The sequence below is a fragment of the Myzus persicae genome, unplaced genomic scaffold (genome assembly GCF_001856785.1).
Source record: "Myzus persicae strain clone G006 unplaced genomic scaffold, MPER_G0061.0, whole genome shotgun sequence".
NCBI lineage: Eukaryota > Metazoa > Arthropoda > Insecta > Hemiptera > Aphididae > Myzus > Myzus persicae.
The window spans coordinates 1,067,782-1,086,006 of NW_019104155.1; the positions used below are offsets into that span (position 1 = coordinate 1,067,782).

At 28.3% G+C, this 18,225-nt stretch overlaps 1 protein-coding gene across 1 annotated transcript in view; it reads right to left on the reverse strand.

Annotated features, from left to right (window-relative positions):
* Window positions 1–18,225, reverse strand: part of LOC111039391 (metabotropic glutamate receptor 2) — a 170,691-nt gene that overhangs the window by 65,331 nt on the left and 87,135 nt on the right. The window contains exons 5-6 of the mRNA XM_022322901.1: window positions 15,153–15,404; window positions 5,354–5,638 (exon numbers count right to left, since the gene is read on the reverse strand). Of these exons, the coding sequence (XP_022178593.1) occupies window positions 5,354–5,638; window positions 15,153–15,404 (537 nt within the window). The remainder of the gene's footprint in view (window positions 1–5,353; window positions 5,639–15,152; window positions 15,405–18,225) is intronic.

Sequence of the window (18,225 nt, forward strand, 5' to 3'; positions counted from 1 at the left end):
TAAATAGTGCATGAATTATTAAATTAAAATGTTTGATGTTAGTACTTATTTTTTACAACCTACACAGTATATAAAATAATATATTATATCTCCCTCCGTTTGTCATCACTTAATGGCTATCCTCGAAATGCCTATATATGGCTGCTAAAGCAGTAATCGTCTTTGAAATAAATCTGACGGTCCCTGTAGGCGAATTGTCAACTTGACGTTTACAGCCCCTTTTAAAATTTATAACCCGATTCACTGTTAAATGTGTAAAAACACATAACATTGTCAAGTCATTGCAATATTTGTTATAAAACGTCCACTGGGACAAAAATCTAAGTTAAAACTGTGTTGTTTTTATTTTCATGCATAGTACCTATGGGTGTTTGTTATTGTGAATGAAGGTGAACGGAATCCGGATGCAAATGAAATTCATTACAACTATTAACCCCGGCAAGGCACCGAGTTAGAATTTCAATAAAAGTTTTCGCTCATTTATAACCAGCACTTCAAAAATACGAGAAAACAAAAGTTCATTCAAAATTAATTTCGCTTGATGATTGTAGCCACTATCTCGTTTTCTCTGTCAGTAAAAACATACTAATACTGTATTGATTTTAAACCTCTAATAAACAATAAAGCTTATCGATTAGTTGAGGGTAAATCAATAAATCGAGTATTCATATTATTCACAAATTAAAAAATAAAAATTATAATATAGTAATAATGTATTATTGTTGTGTTGAATAAAATGTAAATATTAATAGTTTTCATTTAAATATTTGTATTTTTAAACATCAGGCAAAAAAAGGGCGTTTATATGAAATATAGATTAGTAAGTTAATTATTTCAATATATGATTCCAAGGTCTTGAAGATATTTGATAAAATAGTTAGATAATATAAATAACACTAAATAATTGTATTGAATAACGCAATGCAATGTTAAAATGTATTGAATTCAAAACAGTGATTAAAAAAAGTTATTTATATATGTTTGGCAGTTGACTGAGGTCTGACACCCATAACATTTTACAGTTATAGAATCTATAGATTAATCGATAAAGAATCCATTAACAATTGTGCTATTTACAAATAAATTTTATTGTGTACTGTCTATAAATTCTTATTTCATTTCGATTTTACAATAATGTCCAGCAGCTTTAAGTGCCAATGACTATAGTCACTGCCACAGCAATAAATCAAAATACATTTACTGTGTTGTTTTGAACGTTGCTATTCGTTACATCATAAGCAGCTAAAAATATTATTGGTCCATAAGAGTATGTTCATAATAGTTATACAATCTTGCTCAGTAAGCTCGCACAGTATAAAGTCTGAACCTATTTTATTTCATATAATATATGAATTAGTAGCCAAAATAAATATTAGAAATACAATAGACAAAAAGTAACAATTCCGAAATAGTAAATAAAAAATACATCATACTATTGTAGAGTATTGTTCAAAAATGTAATCCTAAATAAAATATTTAAAAAAATACCATTTGCTATATCACGTATAATACTGTATCAAAATATAAAACATTTATATAAGCTATAAATATTTAGTAATGATAGTACAATTAGGGTCTAAAACTTTTAATATAATTTTATAATAATTAGTGATTTGTATTACAAAAATTACAATAGATTAGTATACTTTTAATGGTTTGCTTTTTTTTAGCAAAAACAAAAAAAAACATTTTGGTAAATTAAGGTGTTATAATGATTTGTTGTTAAAACAACGCTTTCTAATTGTATTTCTCTTACGAGTAACACAGAACTCACCTTAAATTTATTGGTAAATTTCTGTTCTATGTGATGCATCTTTTATTAAATGTACAATTTAAGTTATTTTATTTACCATAGTTTATAGTATTTTTATTTAGGCAAAAGACATTAAAACATCATGTTGCCATGTTGTCGGTATAGTAAAATACTAAAATGCGATTCGTTTTTGGTGTAAATTTGAATTATTATTTTATTCAAAATACAATAAACTATTCAACTATAAACAGTAACAGAAAGCAAATACACTATTATTATTTTACAGTGGAATAAGTTGGGCTTTCAATGAATCTATATTTTACACGATTTAGAAATGGCTCAATGTGTTAATTAAAACTATAAATATAAGTTTATGACACTGCCCTATTTTTAATTTTTCGTAGCATTTCTTAAATGTTTTGAAGTATACTCTAAGGAGGGAAATTCGAGTTTCGTAAGACAAAATTTTCCTTTTTGGTTAAATTATAACTACCTGCATATTTTTTTCATTTTTCAAGTCAAATAGAACTATAACAGCATTTGGTTCTGATAACTTTACTATTTTAAAGTGAAAAATTTCATGTTGAATATTATAATTTTTGTCAATATGATAATAGTTCAATCCAAGTGTATTTATTCATAGAATTGTCTATCTTATGTTTGAGGTTGTCGGTAAACGACCCAATGCATGTAACGTTTCAATGAAATGCAAGTAATTTTATTTGAAGTATGGATTTCAATAGATATAAGTTATCTGAAGTTTGAATTTCAATGAATTAGTAAACGATTTAAACTTTCAATTTAAACAGTATTCTGTGAATAACATAATATATTGTATCAAATTCAAATAGACAAACTCACATTAATTAATTTATAGTTTAGAATAATCATTAATTTTGAAACATGTAGGTACTTATCTAACAAAAATGCAATACATATTTTTTAATCTAATACAATTATTTTTATTATTTTATACATAAACAATTAAATACTAAGTTTTTCATTTTAGATTCCAAGCAAGAGATGAATATTATATTGATTTTACAATGATTTGTTTTTTTGCTATGATTTTCCGCTACAGTATTATTTCTGTGAAGAAAGCGAATCTAGTTTCTACATAGGAGGTGGGAGGTTAAATTCTTTACATTTTACTAAATATGAGAAAAACAAAAAAAAAAATAATGAAAAACTAAGATTTTTAAGTAAAGCCAGTTTTTGACAAAATCGAATTTTTATTTTTGGTAGACTTTAAAAAAAGATAACTGTAGTTACATAAATTCGCTGAACGTTAGGTGTAACATTTTTTATACACCAACTAATTTAAAAAAAATTGTTGACTCTTTTTCATCTATTTATAAGATAATTTTGATTTCAATTGGTATTTTTTAATAATTATCTATGAAAATTTTTCTCTCAATCAAAAAATGTCTTAATTCAATACAAGGTCCCTCATAAGTCATAAGTTTTAATAATAGAAAATGATAAATATTAAAGATACATAGCCACGATATTTTTAAAAAAGAAAATTAAGTTAAAATGTTAACAAAGTTCATCGAATTTTATAGCTAAGGTTTGAAAATGTAAAACCAGGTTTCTCAAGTAGTTCAAACTGTAACCAAAAAATCTAAAAAAATGTGTAAACACAGGTTTTTTCATGTATATTTCCATTTCAAGTTATGACGAAATTAGAAATTTAAATGAAGAATAATGATTTTAGTTATTTTGTTGTAATTTAAAAATATTATTTGCGAGTACTCGCAACTTTTGAAAATATATTATTATGTTCTATGCACACAATAACATTTACAAATTCAGTTTTTTTGGTAAAAATTAATTCAAACTACTGTATTATTAATGTTTAACAGTAAAATTAATTACTTTAATAAGTAACAATAATATCACAAAGTATGCTTAGTAATATTATAGCTTAACAGGTTTCTTCGTTCAGAATCGTTTTTCGTGCAAACCTAATGGTTTTATTTATTGAATTAAAATGTAATCCATCCACTACAGAGTCCCCTTTATACACTACTATACAGCTGAGAGACATCCATTTTTTTAAGTTCTATTTAAATAATATTATTTATTCTGGTTATCGAGGATAGCATTTATTTATTTAATATCAAATTAATGATTATACACAAATACTACAAGTTACTATAACACAAAAGTACAAAACTCACACTTTAGCATAATTTTATTTAAATAAAGATACTATTTAGGTTTGTTAAATTTATATTGGAATAATTTGGAACCTGTAGTTTACTTTTATAGAATGTGTTAAAATAACGAATTGATATTTCTTCACCAAATTATTTAAATATAAATTGCGTTTCTTTTCATTGACAATTATATTAGGTACCTACTTAATAAGACAAAAATAGCGTATTACTCTTTGTAATTGTGTGTGTTAAATGTGGTATAGGATATTATGGTACTTTTAGTTAAATTGTTTTTAAAAATAATTATTAATACTTGAATTTTAAGACGTATGAACGTATTTGTTATATACATAAATACATACCAAATATATAACTTTCCTAAGGTGGGTAATGCTTCTTAGCCCCTCCCCCTGGATCCATTCCTGACAGTACTTTTATACATTAGATATTATTATTTAATATTTATTATATATTCTAGATGCGTGTGTTATTTTATATTCATTTTATATTTCCAAAGAGTATCTCAATATTGATGTTATAGTTATTTTTGATTACTTTAAAAAATGTATTATAATATACTGATCCTGTGACCTACTACAAAACACACGTGCACCTAGTCTCGTTTTATTGTTTGAGCACCGTGTATTTTTTGCTACCAGATTATCGGTAATGTAAAATATATTATTTTAATATTTTATTTCAATATAGTATATACGTTCAATTATATTCGGTAAACCATAAGTGTCTAGTCTATCATTATTATTATTTTTTTTATTAGCATTGAGGCTTCAACTACTAAGGTCGTTAAGCTGCTACTGTGGTGGGGGGGGGGGGTTGGTTTGAACGGGTTGTATGTGTGGCAAGGATTTGTTGCTAAAAATCCCGGGTGGTCATAAATCCGAGAACTAGCAACAACGTCTGGTGCCGTACACTCAGAGCTCGGACGCAAATCAATGTAGATATCGGGCCACAAGTCTATATTATCATCACCACCAAAATCCCCTTAAATCCCCTCGTTTTTTTTATTGATCTGACACTTATTAGAGATACATGATGTTCTAATAGTTACTACCGCTTAACTATTTTAAATTTTAATACAAAGATTTTAGGAAGATGTTAAATTAAAGATGCTTAAGAAGTGAAGATATTTTTGATTTTGAGGAGAGATATTATTTTTTTGATTAAATATCTCAATTTATAAATTATTAAAAGATTTCAAACTCTTGCGTAGAAGAATTTTAGTAACACCTAGCGTTTCATTATATCACGTCAATAAAATAAACCTTAGTACATCATTAGTAGAAACTAAACCGTTATATAAAATTGCTTTTACAGAAGATTAGACACACTAAATGTAATGGTATTTTGTTGTTATTTTACTGGTGTCACATATGCTCTAAGAAACTTTTATTTAGTTAGTTAATTTGAAACGACTTACCTGTGAAGTTTACTTTTCTGAGATACATTAAGAGTTCGGGTCCTTTAACAGGTTTCATGGCTTCACATAAACCAACAAAGTTCGGACCACAATGATCAGAATGCATATCGTACAATGCATGTGCAAATGCTAGCACAGAATCACTGACAAATTGTAATTGGTTTTCAAACTTTGGTATTTTTTCTCTCAAATGAAACTTAGAGTCACATTCGTTTGAATAATTTGAGTTGTACGGTGTTCTCATACTTCTTGGATATCGGCACTGGAAGTGTTCTTCCCAAAATTCTGAAAAAAATCATGTTTTCGTCATTATGTTTTTGTGAAATAATGATAAGGAAATATGTAATAATTAGCATACTATCATAATTATATGAAAAGGAAAGAGTTAATAAATAAAAATTAAATTTATATTTCATAAATTCTACTTTAAACAAATTAAAGAACTTGCATAATATTTACACTGTGTTTTTATTAATTATAATTTAAGTGTATTTGGCGAATAAACGATACGGGACCGGGTGGCAGTATTGTGCTAAATAGCTTCCACCAGTTTCCGGTTTTTGAACAGAAAGAAAAAATAAGGTACAAGTATTTAAACATTATATTAAATTAAAATATTTTCAATAAGACTATATAGACTATTGACAATAACAATAATAGACTAAATTTAAATTATCTATATTGTTAGATAACTTTTTAGTTTTAGAAACTATTGTTAATTACCTACCTATATATATAAATTAAGTAGTAATAGAAAAATCTAAGGCATTTAAAATACGTGTGCAATAGTTTATATTCTGTTTAGTATATAAAGGTGGATATTGCATGTTTAATACAATTATTATAGGGTATACAAAATGTGTGATAAATGGCATAATGCACGCGGCAGGAATCAACATTTTACATATAAAACTAAATACAAATAGACTATACAAAAATTTGAAGAAAAAAAGAGAAAACGAACACTAAGCCCAGCAAATCTATAATATTATGTTGTGTTTCAGCAACATAATTTGCACTCAGATTGATAATATTATCATCAGGCAACAGAAAAAAAATATGCAATCATATTTTTATCATTGAGGCGATAGGCATAATAGTAATATCCTACAAGTATTAAAGTGTAGACCGATGATAAGAATATTATTATTGGTACAAATAGGGAGGGGGTAGTAAACCCAAGCATATTATGGGGGAAGGGACTTTATAGTCATACCACAAAATGTAGGCTTTTTGCATCCATGAGTAAATTATTATACTGTCCTATTATTATACATGGGTTTTGATCGCGGTCTGCCTTGTCGATCATTATCTGTGGCGCCATGCCGTGGCAGTTTCTCCCCTTCCGTTCATAACAGTGAATAACAGTTCTCATCAGAAGTCACACACACAGTTGTGTAATGACAGTATGATACAATATATTTTACGAAACCTTTCACTTGTGCAGTATACTATTGACCAAGTTTAATCAATGTGTATTTATTCCAGTTTCCTTAGCAAATGTTGCCTTTTGATTTCAATAAATAATATTATATTCTTCATAACCGTACAACCATCGCACTACATAATATATTTAAACATCATGACATGTCGTCTCAACTACATGTTGCTATAAATGCTAAGTGTAGAGTCACAATGTCCACTTTTATTATTAAAGAAACACAACTGTGTCTGAGAATGTATCAATCGATATCACTAGGGATACATTTAGGATTGAAATTTATGTGCACCCTTCGATTCCGTTACTTAATAAATGTAATAAAAAGATTCAGAAAAATATTTTGGAATGCACCTTGACTCTCGTCTAAACTGGGAACACCATGTCCGTCAGAAAAAAATTCAGATTAAAAAAAAAAATGCGAAAACTTTATTGGTTAGTCGGACTCGGACTCCCCTCCGAGTTAACCATCGAAAACAAACGTCTATATTGAATATAGCAATTATAAAACCGATATGGATTTACGCCATTCGACTGTGGGGTTGTGCCAGTAAGTCTAATATCGATGTAATACAACACTGTCAATACATCTCTCTTCGGACCATCACTACAGTCTACCGGTTCGAAAGAAACAATGCAATTCACCGTGATATGATGCCGCCTACAATAGCAGACGAAATCCAAAAGTTTGCTCGGAAACACGAGACGAGGCAAAATCGCCATGTCAATCCATTGGCCATCCAATTATTAGATAACTTCAAGGACATTAGACGGCTAAAGCGTCTGAAACCATACGACTTAGTTTCAGATTTTAGATTAAGGCAGGAGCCACTTCATTGGAATTGATTCCATCAAAGTGTAAAATATATATAATTTTTATCTAGTATGTAAAATATATATAATTGTTAAATATATTTATAAAGACATTTGGGTCGTTTAAATAATAAATCCTTAGGGCATTAAAAAAAAAAAATAAATGTAATTATTTTTCCCTAAAAGTCTATATCATAACAAAAACAGTTCACACGTGTATCGCAAATTGTATATATTTTTTTCAATTTTTCGTTTTATTAATAACTATAATTTTTAAAATTACCTACAGTATTTTGATTAAAGTTATAAGTAGTTACAAAGTATATTTATTGGGACTTTAACAATATTCCAAAGATAATAATAATGTTAAGTGTTTGAAATTATTATTTGTTTGCATAATTTTACAAATATTGACATGATATTAGATGTTAGATATATTTACATTGGAATTTTAGTTTATTACTGGATATCAATAACGGAGAGATTTATCTAGCAGGTATCGACATGATGGTAATGTTTAAGAATTTAAGATGAATGTTTTATTGTCAATTTTTCAAAAAAAAATGTCTTTCCTGTGAGAAACGTTGCTTAAATACAAAAATCGGGTAAATCTTTCCTATAAATGGCCCCGACTTTGGACTATATTTCCACCTGTTTTTCAAAACTATAACCGTCGTGTTCATTTGAATAATATATATTAATGCTAATGTTATAGTTTCATATTTGATACAGGTATTTGATATTTGTCAGCTACAGGTACATTTTGATATTACCAGTTGTAATTATACAAGTATTTTGGGTGATTACCAAATAACGTATACCTATTAGTTACTACTTACTAGTATACTCGTATCTTTCAAATGATAATAAATTAATCGACTGCAGTTATTGATGTTGACGATGTTGTACCGAAAATTGAAAAATACTACCAGCCCTGTCAAATGTATTTTATTTTACCTGTATTAACTGTACTAACCAATGGGAGGTTATTTATTAAATATAATCAATAATTTATACAAAAAAAACAAACTAAGACGATGATTCTGATCCACGTATGTATTACTTTAAGTATAGTTACTATCTAACAAAAATTACACCGTAGTAAATAAAATTATTAACTTTTAAGAATTTTTTTTACGTATATGGCAAAGATGATAAACAAACGCTCACAACGAAGTTGTCAAATATTTGATCTTTCATCTTAAAATGGATAAGGATGACAGTTAAAAGTTTGTGAAAATGTCGATTGGCTCACATATCTAAGACATAAGGTGTAAATCGGTATAAGATACAATTTTCACGGTAGTAGTTTGCAATTATATTTGTATTACTCGTACGTTCTTTAAATTCGTGATTTTTGTTTCGTCAATTATTTAAATAAATTTTGATTTCATTTGAATAATATTCTACTATCAATGTTTTTCCTTCGTGTAAGTGACATAGTAATATATTCTTGTAAGCAAATGTAATATATTTAATATTTAATCAAAAATACAAATTTATGTAAAAAAGTTGTAGCTGATTATGGAAATAAATTATCAATATTTCAGTTGTACAAACACGTATTTTGTAAATATTAAATAATTATACGTATGCGGCGGTTCGAGTTGGATGAAAGAAATATTCATTCGCAAACGAGGCACTTTGATAAATATAGTGTTCTATATGACTATACTCCACTCAATAATTTTCGTTGCCACTATGATTAAAAATTAACATAGTACAATAACTTGAGTCTGAAATCGTTTCACTCGCGTATAGAAAACCTGATATAATTTTTGGAAAATGTTGACGTTTTCCATGAAAAGAGAAAGACCCACCTATAATGTACATGTCATACACGATGACAGATTACTTGGTTCGAGTCCTGTGCATTATAATAGCACACACGAGTCTCCGAACTGAAAAGTTCCGTACAGTTTTACTGTACATGCTCTGCGGTCTATTCTATCCAACTGACCGCGCAAATTACGAGTATAATGACATAGTGACGCCTCCTCAATCACTCTCTCTCTCTCTCTCTATCTTCCCTTTCTTTCTCTGTCTGCAGAAAAATGGCATATATTTAATCGAAATGTCATCGGCACGAAACGCTCAAAGACCGAATCCCAGTGTTTGTGGTTATTGTGGAGTCGCAGTGGTAGTGGTGTTGGTAGAGTCGGTTTGGGGATCGGCTGGAAGTTGTTGATTTTTTTCTTGATGTGGTTTTTGTTGTTTTGCCATCGTCGAACTTTATTTTCCCCTCTTCCGGAAAAACTGCGATATTCGATTTATGCCTGCAGTGTTCGAGGGTGGCAGAAAATAAATAAATAAATAATAACGCCTATACACGAACTGTTATTATACGGCCGTCACGAGAGACCGCGGCGCCTGGTCATATGCACTACCGCTCCTACGCTTGTGTATTATAACACGTGCGACCCCGAAAATTCTTCATCCCCCCCCCTCCGCAGTAGACCCCGGGAGCAATCGTGGTGGATATGAACGTTCTTAATCTATCGAAACGACTAGTATATAAATACCATCGTTGGTGATTATTTATAGTGCCATTTCGATATTATTGAATTTTATACGACTCCCGGCCCCATCTTATCTAAATCTTGATAAATATTACACTACATATACGACGCACGCCATACGAGCTATCTTTTTATACGTTCGTGCAAACGAGCTGACGAGTTCTAATTATGGGCGGGACCCTTTCAGCTTAAACGAACCTCTTTCTTTTTGGCTGGTGTTAAATTTCGACCACTTGTACCTAATACCCGTTTTCTGCCAGTGCACTATTTTGGTCACTAATGTAAAACTGAATTATTAGCTTATTATTAATTTACTATCAAGATTATGTCACTCGTTTGTACTGTTTGTAGGACCAAACGTTTGCGGTACTATTATCATTCATCTAAAATATTATACCTGTATTATTATTGATGTTCACTTTCCGGTTATTGTTATTGTCATTTCTTTATAAGTTACCTATATTAACAGAGTCGTGTTCAGTTTAGAACGCCGTGTACCACATGTATTTTAATATGATGATTTCTTTTACTCATTTAGTTATATCGTTTTATATATTTTTAACTCTAAGATTAATGAATCTAGGACATTTTCTATTATTAAAATTTAAAAATATAGTAACAATATTAAAAATTAAAATTTAATAATATTGTATGCCTCATACTTCATATAATTTAGATTTTCTTATTTTTTAATTCTTACATTAGTGATCAAAATAGTTTACTGGCCGAAAAGATTTTCAGAATACATTTTGACCTAAATTTTAGCCCTTAATATTTATTATTATCGTCTACGAATTCATCTAACATGTCTTGTAACCTTTGAATCCGACTCGTAATTGTTATTAATTATTATTATACATGGTGTTTCAGGGTTTTCCGAACAAACTTTGCCAATGATCTCGTATGAGTACCTAAGCGAAGTCAAAATTACAATTTTACTCTTGGGCACTTAAATACGATAATTATCTTATCTCGTACTTTAATTGACTTGTAATTATTATAACTACGGAAATGCTCTTGAGATAATACATTTTTAATTTTTTACCTATTTAATGACTTACCAATAAGCCGATACATTAATATAAACGACCATAAGTACCTTTAGAACCCCATATTAACAAAACGCAAAAAAAGTTTCTGATTCCACACACTAACATGCTATTGTTTCCAAAGCATATTCTGAAAACCCGGAAACACTCGGTACACGACAGATAGTCGTGACAAAAACTTCAATGTTTTAGTTTTACTGCACTTCTCAGATTATAATGGCGTGTCTTGTTTCGATAGAATTGCAGAGTTTTACCAATGATATATTATGAACATTCCGCTTTGGGGTCGTATATTATATTATAATATCATTGCACAGGTATAAGCTTTAAGTATATTAATCTGAAGTTACGTCTAATCAATATTTTTTTTTGCCATCAGATATATGCATTTATATAAAAATATGTACTTAATATTACAATATTATATATTATGCATAAATGACGTAAGTAGGTGTATATCTTAATAACATTCAAGCTGAATAAGGGTTGTGCAACTTTATATCAAATAATTTTTTATTTCAGTAACATAACCATTTTAACTCCAGGGTCTCCAAATGAGAATACTCAGTGAGGCCCAGTATTCTTTTTTTTTTAATGAATGAATAATAATAATTATATAATATTTAGTATGGGTTAAACACCACGGCAATTCTGACGTAGAAAATGGTTTGAATACAATTTATTTATATACCATTGTACGTTCTAGAAATACTTGGAAAGTTGTAATTTTTTTCCCCAAACTCGTTGATCCTTAAAGTAAAAATATCAATGAATTCATGCAAAATACATTTTTTAATAATGAATTATACTAGGTATTAATGTACATGAGCTTAAAATAATGATAACCTTTGAATGTTTATATTGTCAAAGAAATTTATTCAAGGTACGAAATTAATAATTGTTTGATGTTTTGATTATTTTTATTTTCACAAGGCTACCGCATAAATAATTCATTTAAGTTAATAAATACTCATTGAAATTTTCTAATTCTTGGTAGGTAACATATTATAATATTTATGATTGTTTTGTTTATTTACCTAACAAAAATATGTATTTCTCTTTTTGTTCATCTGAAATTGAAATTCATTATCAGTATAACATAATATAGAAAAAATATAAAGATATATTATGAATTATATATCTAGTTACCTATAACTATTCAGAAAATATGAAGAATAATATGAGGCTGAAAAATAAATTGAATAAAATAAAAACATATTTACAGGCATTCAATTGATACAATAGATAATTCGAAGTAATTTTTATTATCATTGTATATTTACTTAAAACTTTTATGTGGTCAATCTTATGTTATACCTAGGTACCTTACATTTTGTTAATTTTTTTTCACACAGTTATAGTTATCTTATATTTCAATAAACACTTCGGTACCATTTACTAGGTAAGTATCATCATCAAAAGTTATAAATTTATCCTACCACACTTTTTATAGCTAGATACCTACATAATACGCTCGTATAAACAAAACAATTGAATTAGGTAGTATTATTTACATTTCTTATTTTATACTTTTGTCCTACAACATGGAATGATAAAGAGTAATTTAAAATAATATATTTTAATGAAACTAGACAACTTGCTCTGCTATATATTATATTTCGAGTGAACCTTGTCAATGAGTAGGTCACTGTAGTCGATGAGATAAATTTTAACTTAATGATAAATCTTTGTTCAAGTAACTATACGAAAAACAATTATGAAAGAAGACGTTGTGTCAACCACTCTTTCTAATTTTCTTTTATGATTTTTTTTTCTTTTGTTAATTATAAATATATTTCACAACCGGTAAGTTAAAATTTTTTCAATAAACGAAAGTGATGTGTTAAAAGATGGTTAATTAGGCTAGTGGGAAAAATCAATCCATTAATGGAACTTCGTGGCGTGTGTGTAATGTGTAAGTATTAATCAATTAGGAGGTCTCGGACCTATTTTTGATTTAATCGTCTTCCGGGATTCCCGTCATGATAAGAGCATATATAGTTCGAAGATGAGAGGAGATGATGTGGAGATTGAAATGAATTGAATTTATTTGAGTTATAATAATTAGTCATTATTTTTTCTATTAATAATAACGTAGGTTGAACTAAAGGTTTTTATAAAAACCCCACTCACGATATTATCATCAAATGCAAAATAATAATATATATTTTATAAAGTTAGTACCCGGTGTCCGGCGTACCATATAATAATGTGAACAAGTTTGGGATGTAAGAATCTTAAAATGAGTCTTAATACTCTGAAAATCGTATTGTATGTAGAATATAATATTGAACATAATGGCTAAAAATTTCAAATCTCTACGGTTAATAATTTTTAAATTACGACAAAATAACTAAAGAAAAATCGTTAGACAAACAATTATTATATTTCGTTAAGTATCCAGTTTCATCAATATTTGAACCTCAAATGTTTATACGAAAAATGTGCTAATGTATTTTTGATATTTTTAAATTTCTTGAATAACTACTTATAAGGAATTTCGCATTACATTTTCTAGTTTTTTGATTTAGGTATATAGTTTTTATCAATGATAAAAAATCTGAGAAAATCCTAAAAGTCCCTATAAATAACTCAAATGGATCAAAAATACTTTAAAATTAAATTATGTCCATAAAATGCTGGTATAAAATTTTAAAAATTTGTGCAAATGGGATGTTTCTACGGGTATTCCTTACTTTTTTAATAAAAAAAAACCAAAATCAATTTTGTTGAAAAGTGTTGTTCCGTAAGTATTCCCTTATTCCTGTTTTCTTTTAGTTTTTTCAGATTAATAAGAGCAAAAAATAATTTTCTACTTATTAATCCCTGAAGTAACCAACAGATAATATTTTTACCAGATAGGCACTATCCATAATGTTGGATATTTTATCAACTTTTCAGCTTCGTGATTTGATTACAGGCATTAAAAAGAACCCACAAATCATTGTAAAATCAATATAATTTTCGCTCAGCACTGAATCTAAAATTCTATATGAAAATAGCAATAATCTTATAATGTGTACATCGTTATAAACGGAAGTTCTAGACTTCTAGTATGTCGAGTATGTAAATTTTTCTACGAAAACGTGTAAACTATTGAACGCATGTGAGTTCGATGAAATAAAAAAATGTAAAACAAAGTTGATGAATTGAAATTGTATAGAAACATATAAAATTGTTTTATGTAAAAGACGTATCAAGGACAAAAATCATTTCAACAGAATTATCTTAAATTGCATTACTGAAGTATGGACACCAATTTATTTATTATTTTATTTGTACACCAAATTTTATTTTCTATTTTATGATTATGATTGGCATGTAAGTCTTAAAACTTTTATTTTGAATAACCATTATATTAATAATTTATAGTTGGTATTTAATTTTTTTCGCACAGCAGTTGAATTTAATCTTACAAATTATTTCAAAAATAGTGGACAGAACTATTGTAGTAAGTGTATAACAGTATTATCAGCATACGCAGAGGTACAGAAAAGCTTCAGGTGGTCTGCATATTAATAATAAATAAACAAAAGAAGAACATAAAATAAAAACCCAGCTCATCTAATAATGTATTAATTTCGTTACCTACTATATATTATCAAGATTGTAGTAAAATGTGGAAATACGAACTACATTGAAATATTTCTGCTAAACTTTTGATAACTGGTATCATTTTTATTTAAACTTTTAACGATTTTATGTTTTTGTGGGGGGAAGAGGAATATAGAATACAACAACATTGAGAAAATTAAGCTGTTTGGCCACTCATCTGGCTTCAATATGTTATACGGACGCATTAAATAGTATTTTAAAATTATAAGAAGTAACCTGAGACCCTGTTCTAATAAATAGTATGTGGGAATAGAATATTTTATCGTCAATTCTTCACGCCAACAACATATAATATTATGAAACTTTGATGTAAGTTAAGACAATCTAAAATAACTAAAAATGACAATCAACCATATATTACATACCAGTGAACCAAGGATTTCTTTTGTTGTTTTCTACAGTAAGTCCTAAAAAGTACTCTTCGAAGCCGTTGACAGGGTTGGCTTGAGGTTGAACAGATAAGCATCCTTCCACTTCGGCTTCATTTGTATCAGATACCATATCTCTTGCACTCCATCCATCTGAACCGATCCACGAAAAATTTCCAGTAGCATTATTTCTCCTTACTGCTTTCATTAAACTCACCACTTCTTGGTCTGACCCAAAAACTATAACTCCTAAACAAAAATAAACATTTAATTAAGTTATAATTATTAAAATTAATAAACTACGTTAATCATTCTTGAAATTTGTTTCATATGAAGTTAATTTTTTTTTAATTTACTACAGATTGTTTTCAAAACTTGCTGAAGATTTTTGAAACCAATATACTTTTTATATTCTGATTCAAAAACAGATTCTACGACGTATGTGTAATAATATTATACCTAATATTTTATTTTTATATTGTACATTTTTTTCGACATGGGGTTGGCATTGTTATTATTATTATACCCCTATTTTTAATGGTGAATTCTAGAGACGTTCAGTGAAATGAGATTTATATCAAGGAAGTCCCGTGATACTACTTTTTAATGTAACTGTACCAAAATAAAAATATATTCCATTATAATAGAAATAAATAATAATTGAAATTCCAACTGACAATCCTCCAAGGCTATTTGGTATAGTTCTAATGTTACCTATGTAAGTTAGGTATTATTTTTTTTTACATGTATTTGAAGATATATAAATGTACTTTATTTATATATTATAATATAACAGCTTTAATTTAATTTAAAATGTTTTATTTCAAATATTATTTAGTACAAATTGAATACACATAAGGCTTACACATAAGAGCTTTACCAATTATGTAGAGAAAATGGATACTTGAATTAATTGAACAATGATAAACCATTGTTATAATAGTATTTTATATGTCTAAAATTGTGATTTCAAAGATTAATTTATTGTGATTTATGTACGTAAATTGCCTATCTACAACGCCGTTTTATGAAAATCCCAAAATATATGTGAAATAGTACACATAAAATGTATACATTTGATACAGTCAGAAAAATGCTTACATAGTATAATTACCACTGCTACAGCATTGTAAATTTAATAACTCACCCTATAAAAGAAATAATGCAATGGGTAAACTTACAAAAAGTTAAAAACTAGTCTAGCCGAATTAAAGCTCTATATAATATAGAGCACTGTGAATTGAATTGGACGAATTATTGTCTACAAACAAACAACCAATATCTTCTATTATTTCAAACTGGTGACCCCGAGTGAAGGGTCCCCATAGACGTCTTCTTGTAATTTCAGTATTACCAAGTTGTCATAATAACGACGTCACACACCAACAAGGTCACAAGCGACAAAATATAATTTGATGTATGATATTGGTGTAAAAGTCACCTGTGGGTGTAATTCAATTGTGCTGAACTTCTAATATAATAGATCAATTTCACCAGTATCTAATTGTTGAAAAAAGAAAATCTGAGGAGTCATTGTGCAGTATCGTTAGATGTCAAGTTCACCTCGTTTTTATGATGTTAATTTTTAATTTTGAGTAATAAATGATATATTATTGTACTCCAACATTGTTTTTAAGTGAAGACGGTGTGTCAGACTCTATTTTTATGTATGTAATTTATACGTATACGATGGTTGGTTGAGCTAAATTCTACCAAAAACATTGCATATTATCTTGTTATACAACCTTGATATCTATTTCTAAATTTCTTTATAAGAGCTAATCTCAGAAATTACTATATCAGTGGCACTCATAATCATTCTTAAATTTTTCTCGATTGTTTCCGGAAATATAAATCTGCCTTTCGAATGACATATTTTGATAGCGCGGAGATAGAAGTATAAGATACCTATTTAATGCCTACATTTAAAATTAAAAGTCAGATATATGATACAGTTTGTTCACTATAACAAAGCACTCGCGGAGAACCAACATTTTTACAAATATATTTTATGGGAAATGGAGAACTAGAAAAACTCCAATATATATATATATGTCCCCACACCAATAGAGAAGTTTAATATGATTTACAAAAACTTCTTCACAGTGTTAATCCATACGTTCAAGCCTTAAGACTGTTATCGACAAATTGCCACTAAGCTTTGGTAACTCCGGAGTGATCATTAGAGCAGAACACCATCATCAAAATCATATCTCTGGTATAACATTTAAATTTTGAAGCTCACCACGAATATGAGAGTAGTTTTAGGAAAGGACTATTTTAGAGACTCCGCTGAATATTGCTAAACGGGATGCTAGACGAGAAGATTAGTTCTACAATAGGTGTATCCATCCTTCTTTTGCCACCTCTGTGGCAGAGATGAATTAATATCACATGTACCGGGAATATCAGAAATTTCACAGACAACCCCTAATGGCTGAAAGAAAATGTGATTCTAGCTAACGAAAATGACACTGTTTGTAGAATCAAAGAACAAAATATTATCGACATGTTCGAAGCTCAGCAAGAAATTTCTCTCTCTATAAATCTTCTGTTGTTGATTATGTGCAAGTGACAGATTTTCAGGTTGAATTTTTGAATTCGTTGAATTTTCTTGGACTTCATCCGAAGAAACTCATTTTAAAAATTGGTGTTGCTATTATTATAGTACGGAATTTTAATACACCAAAATTATCTAAAATTACAAGTAAAATCTTCGAAAAAGAACGACATCGAGTTGAAAATTCTGACCATAATATTGTTTTTATTCCAAGAATACCAATGATAACAAGTGGCTATCCATTCAAATATCACAGCAAGTGCTATAAAATTGTTTAACTACTACTAATAAAATTATGGTATTTTCTTATTTACGCTTGTCTTTTCTTTTTTTTTGTCATCAAAAATAATTTAACAAATCAAAACTTGATTGAATCTGAACGAAACGGTCATCATTAAAATAAAAAAATAAATATACCACCAGGGCGAAGCCTATAGAAAAATGGAAATATGGCAAAAATATATTTAATGAAAAACAAATCTTTAGCATAGGCAACGCCAGGCGGCATAG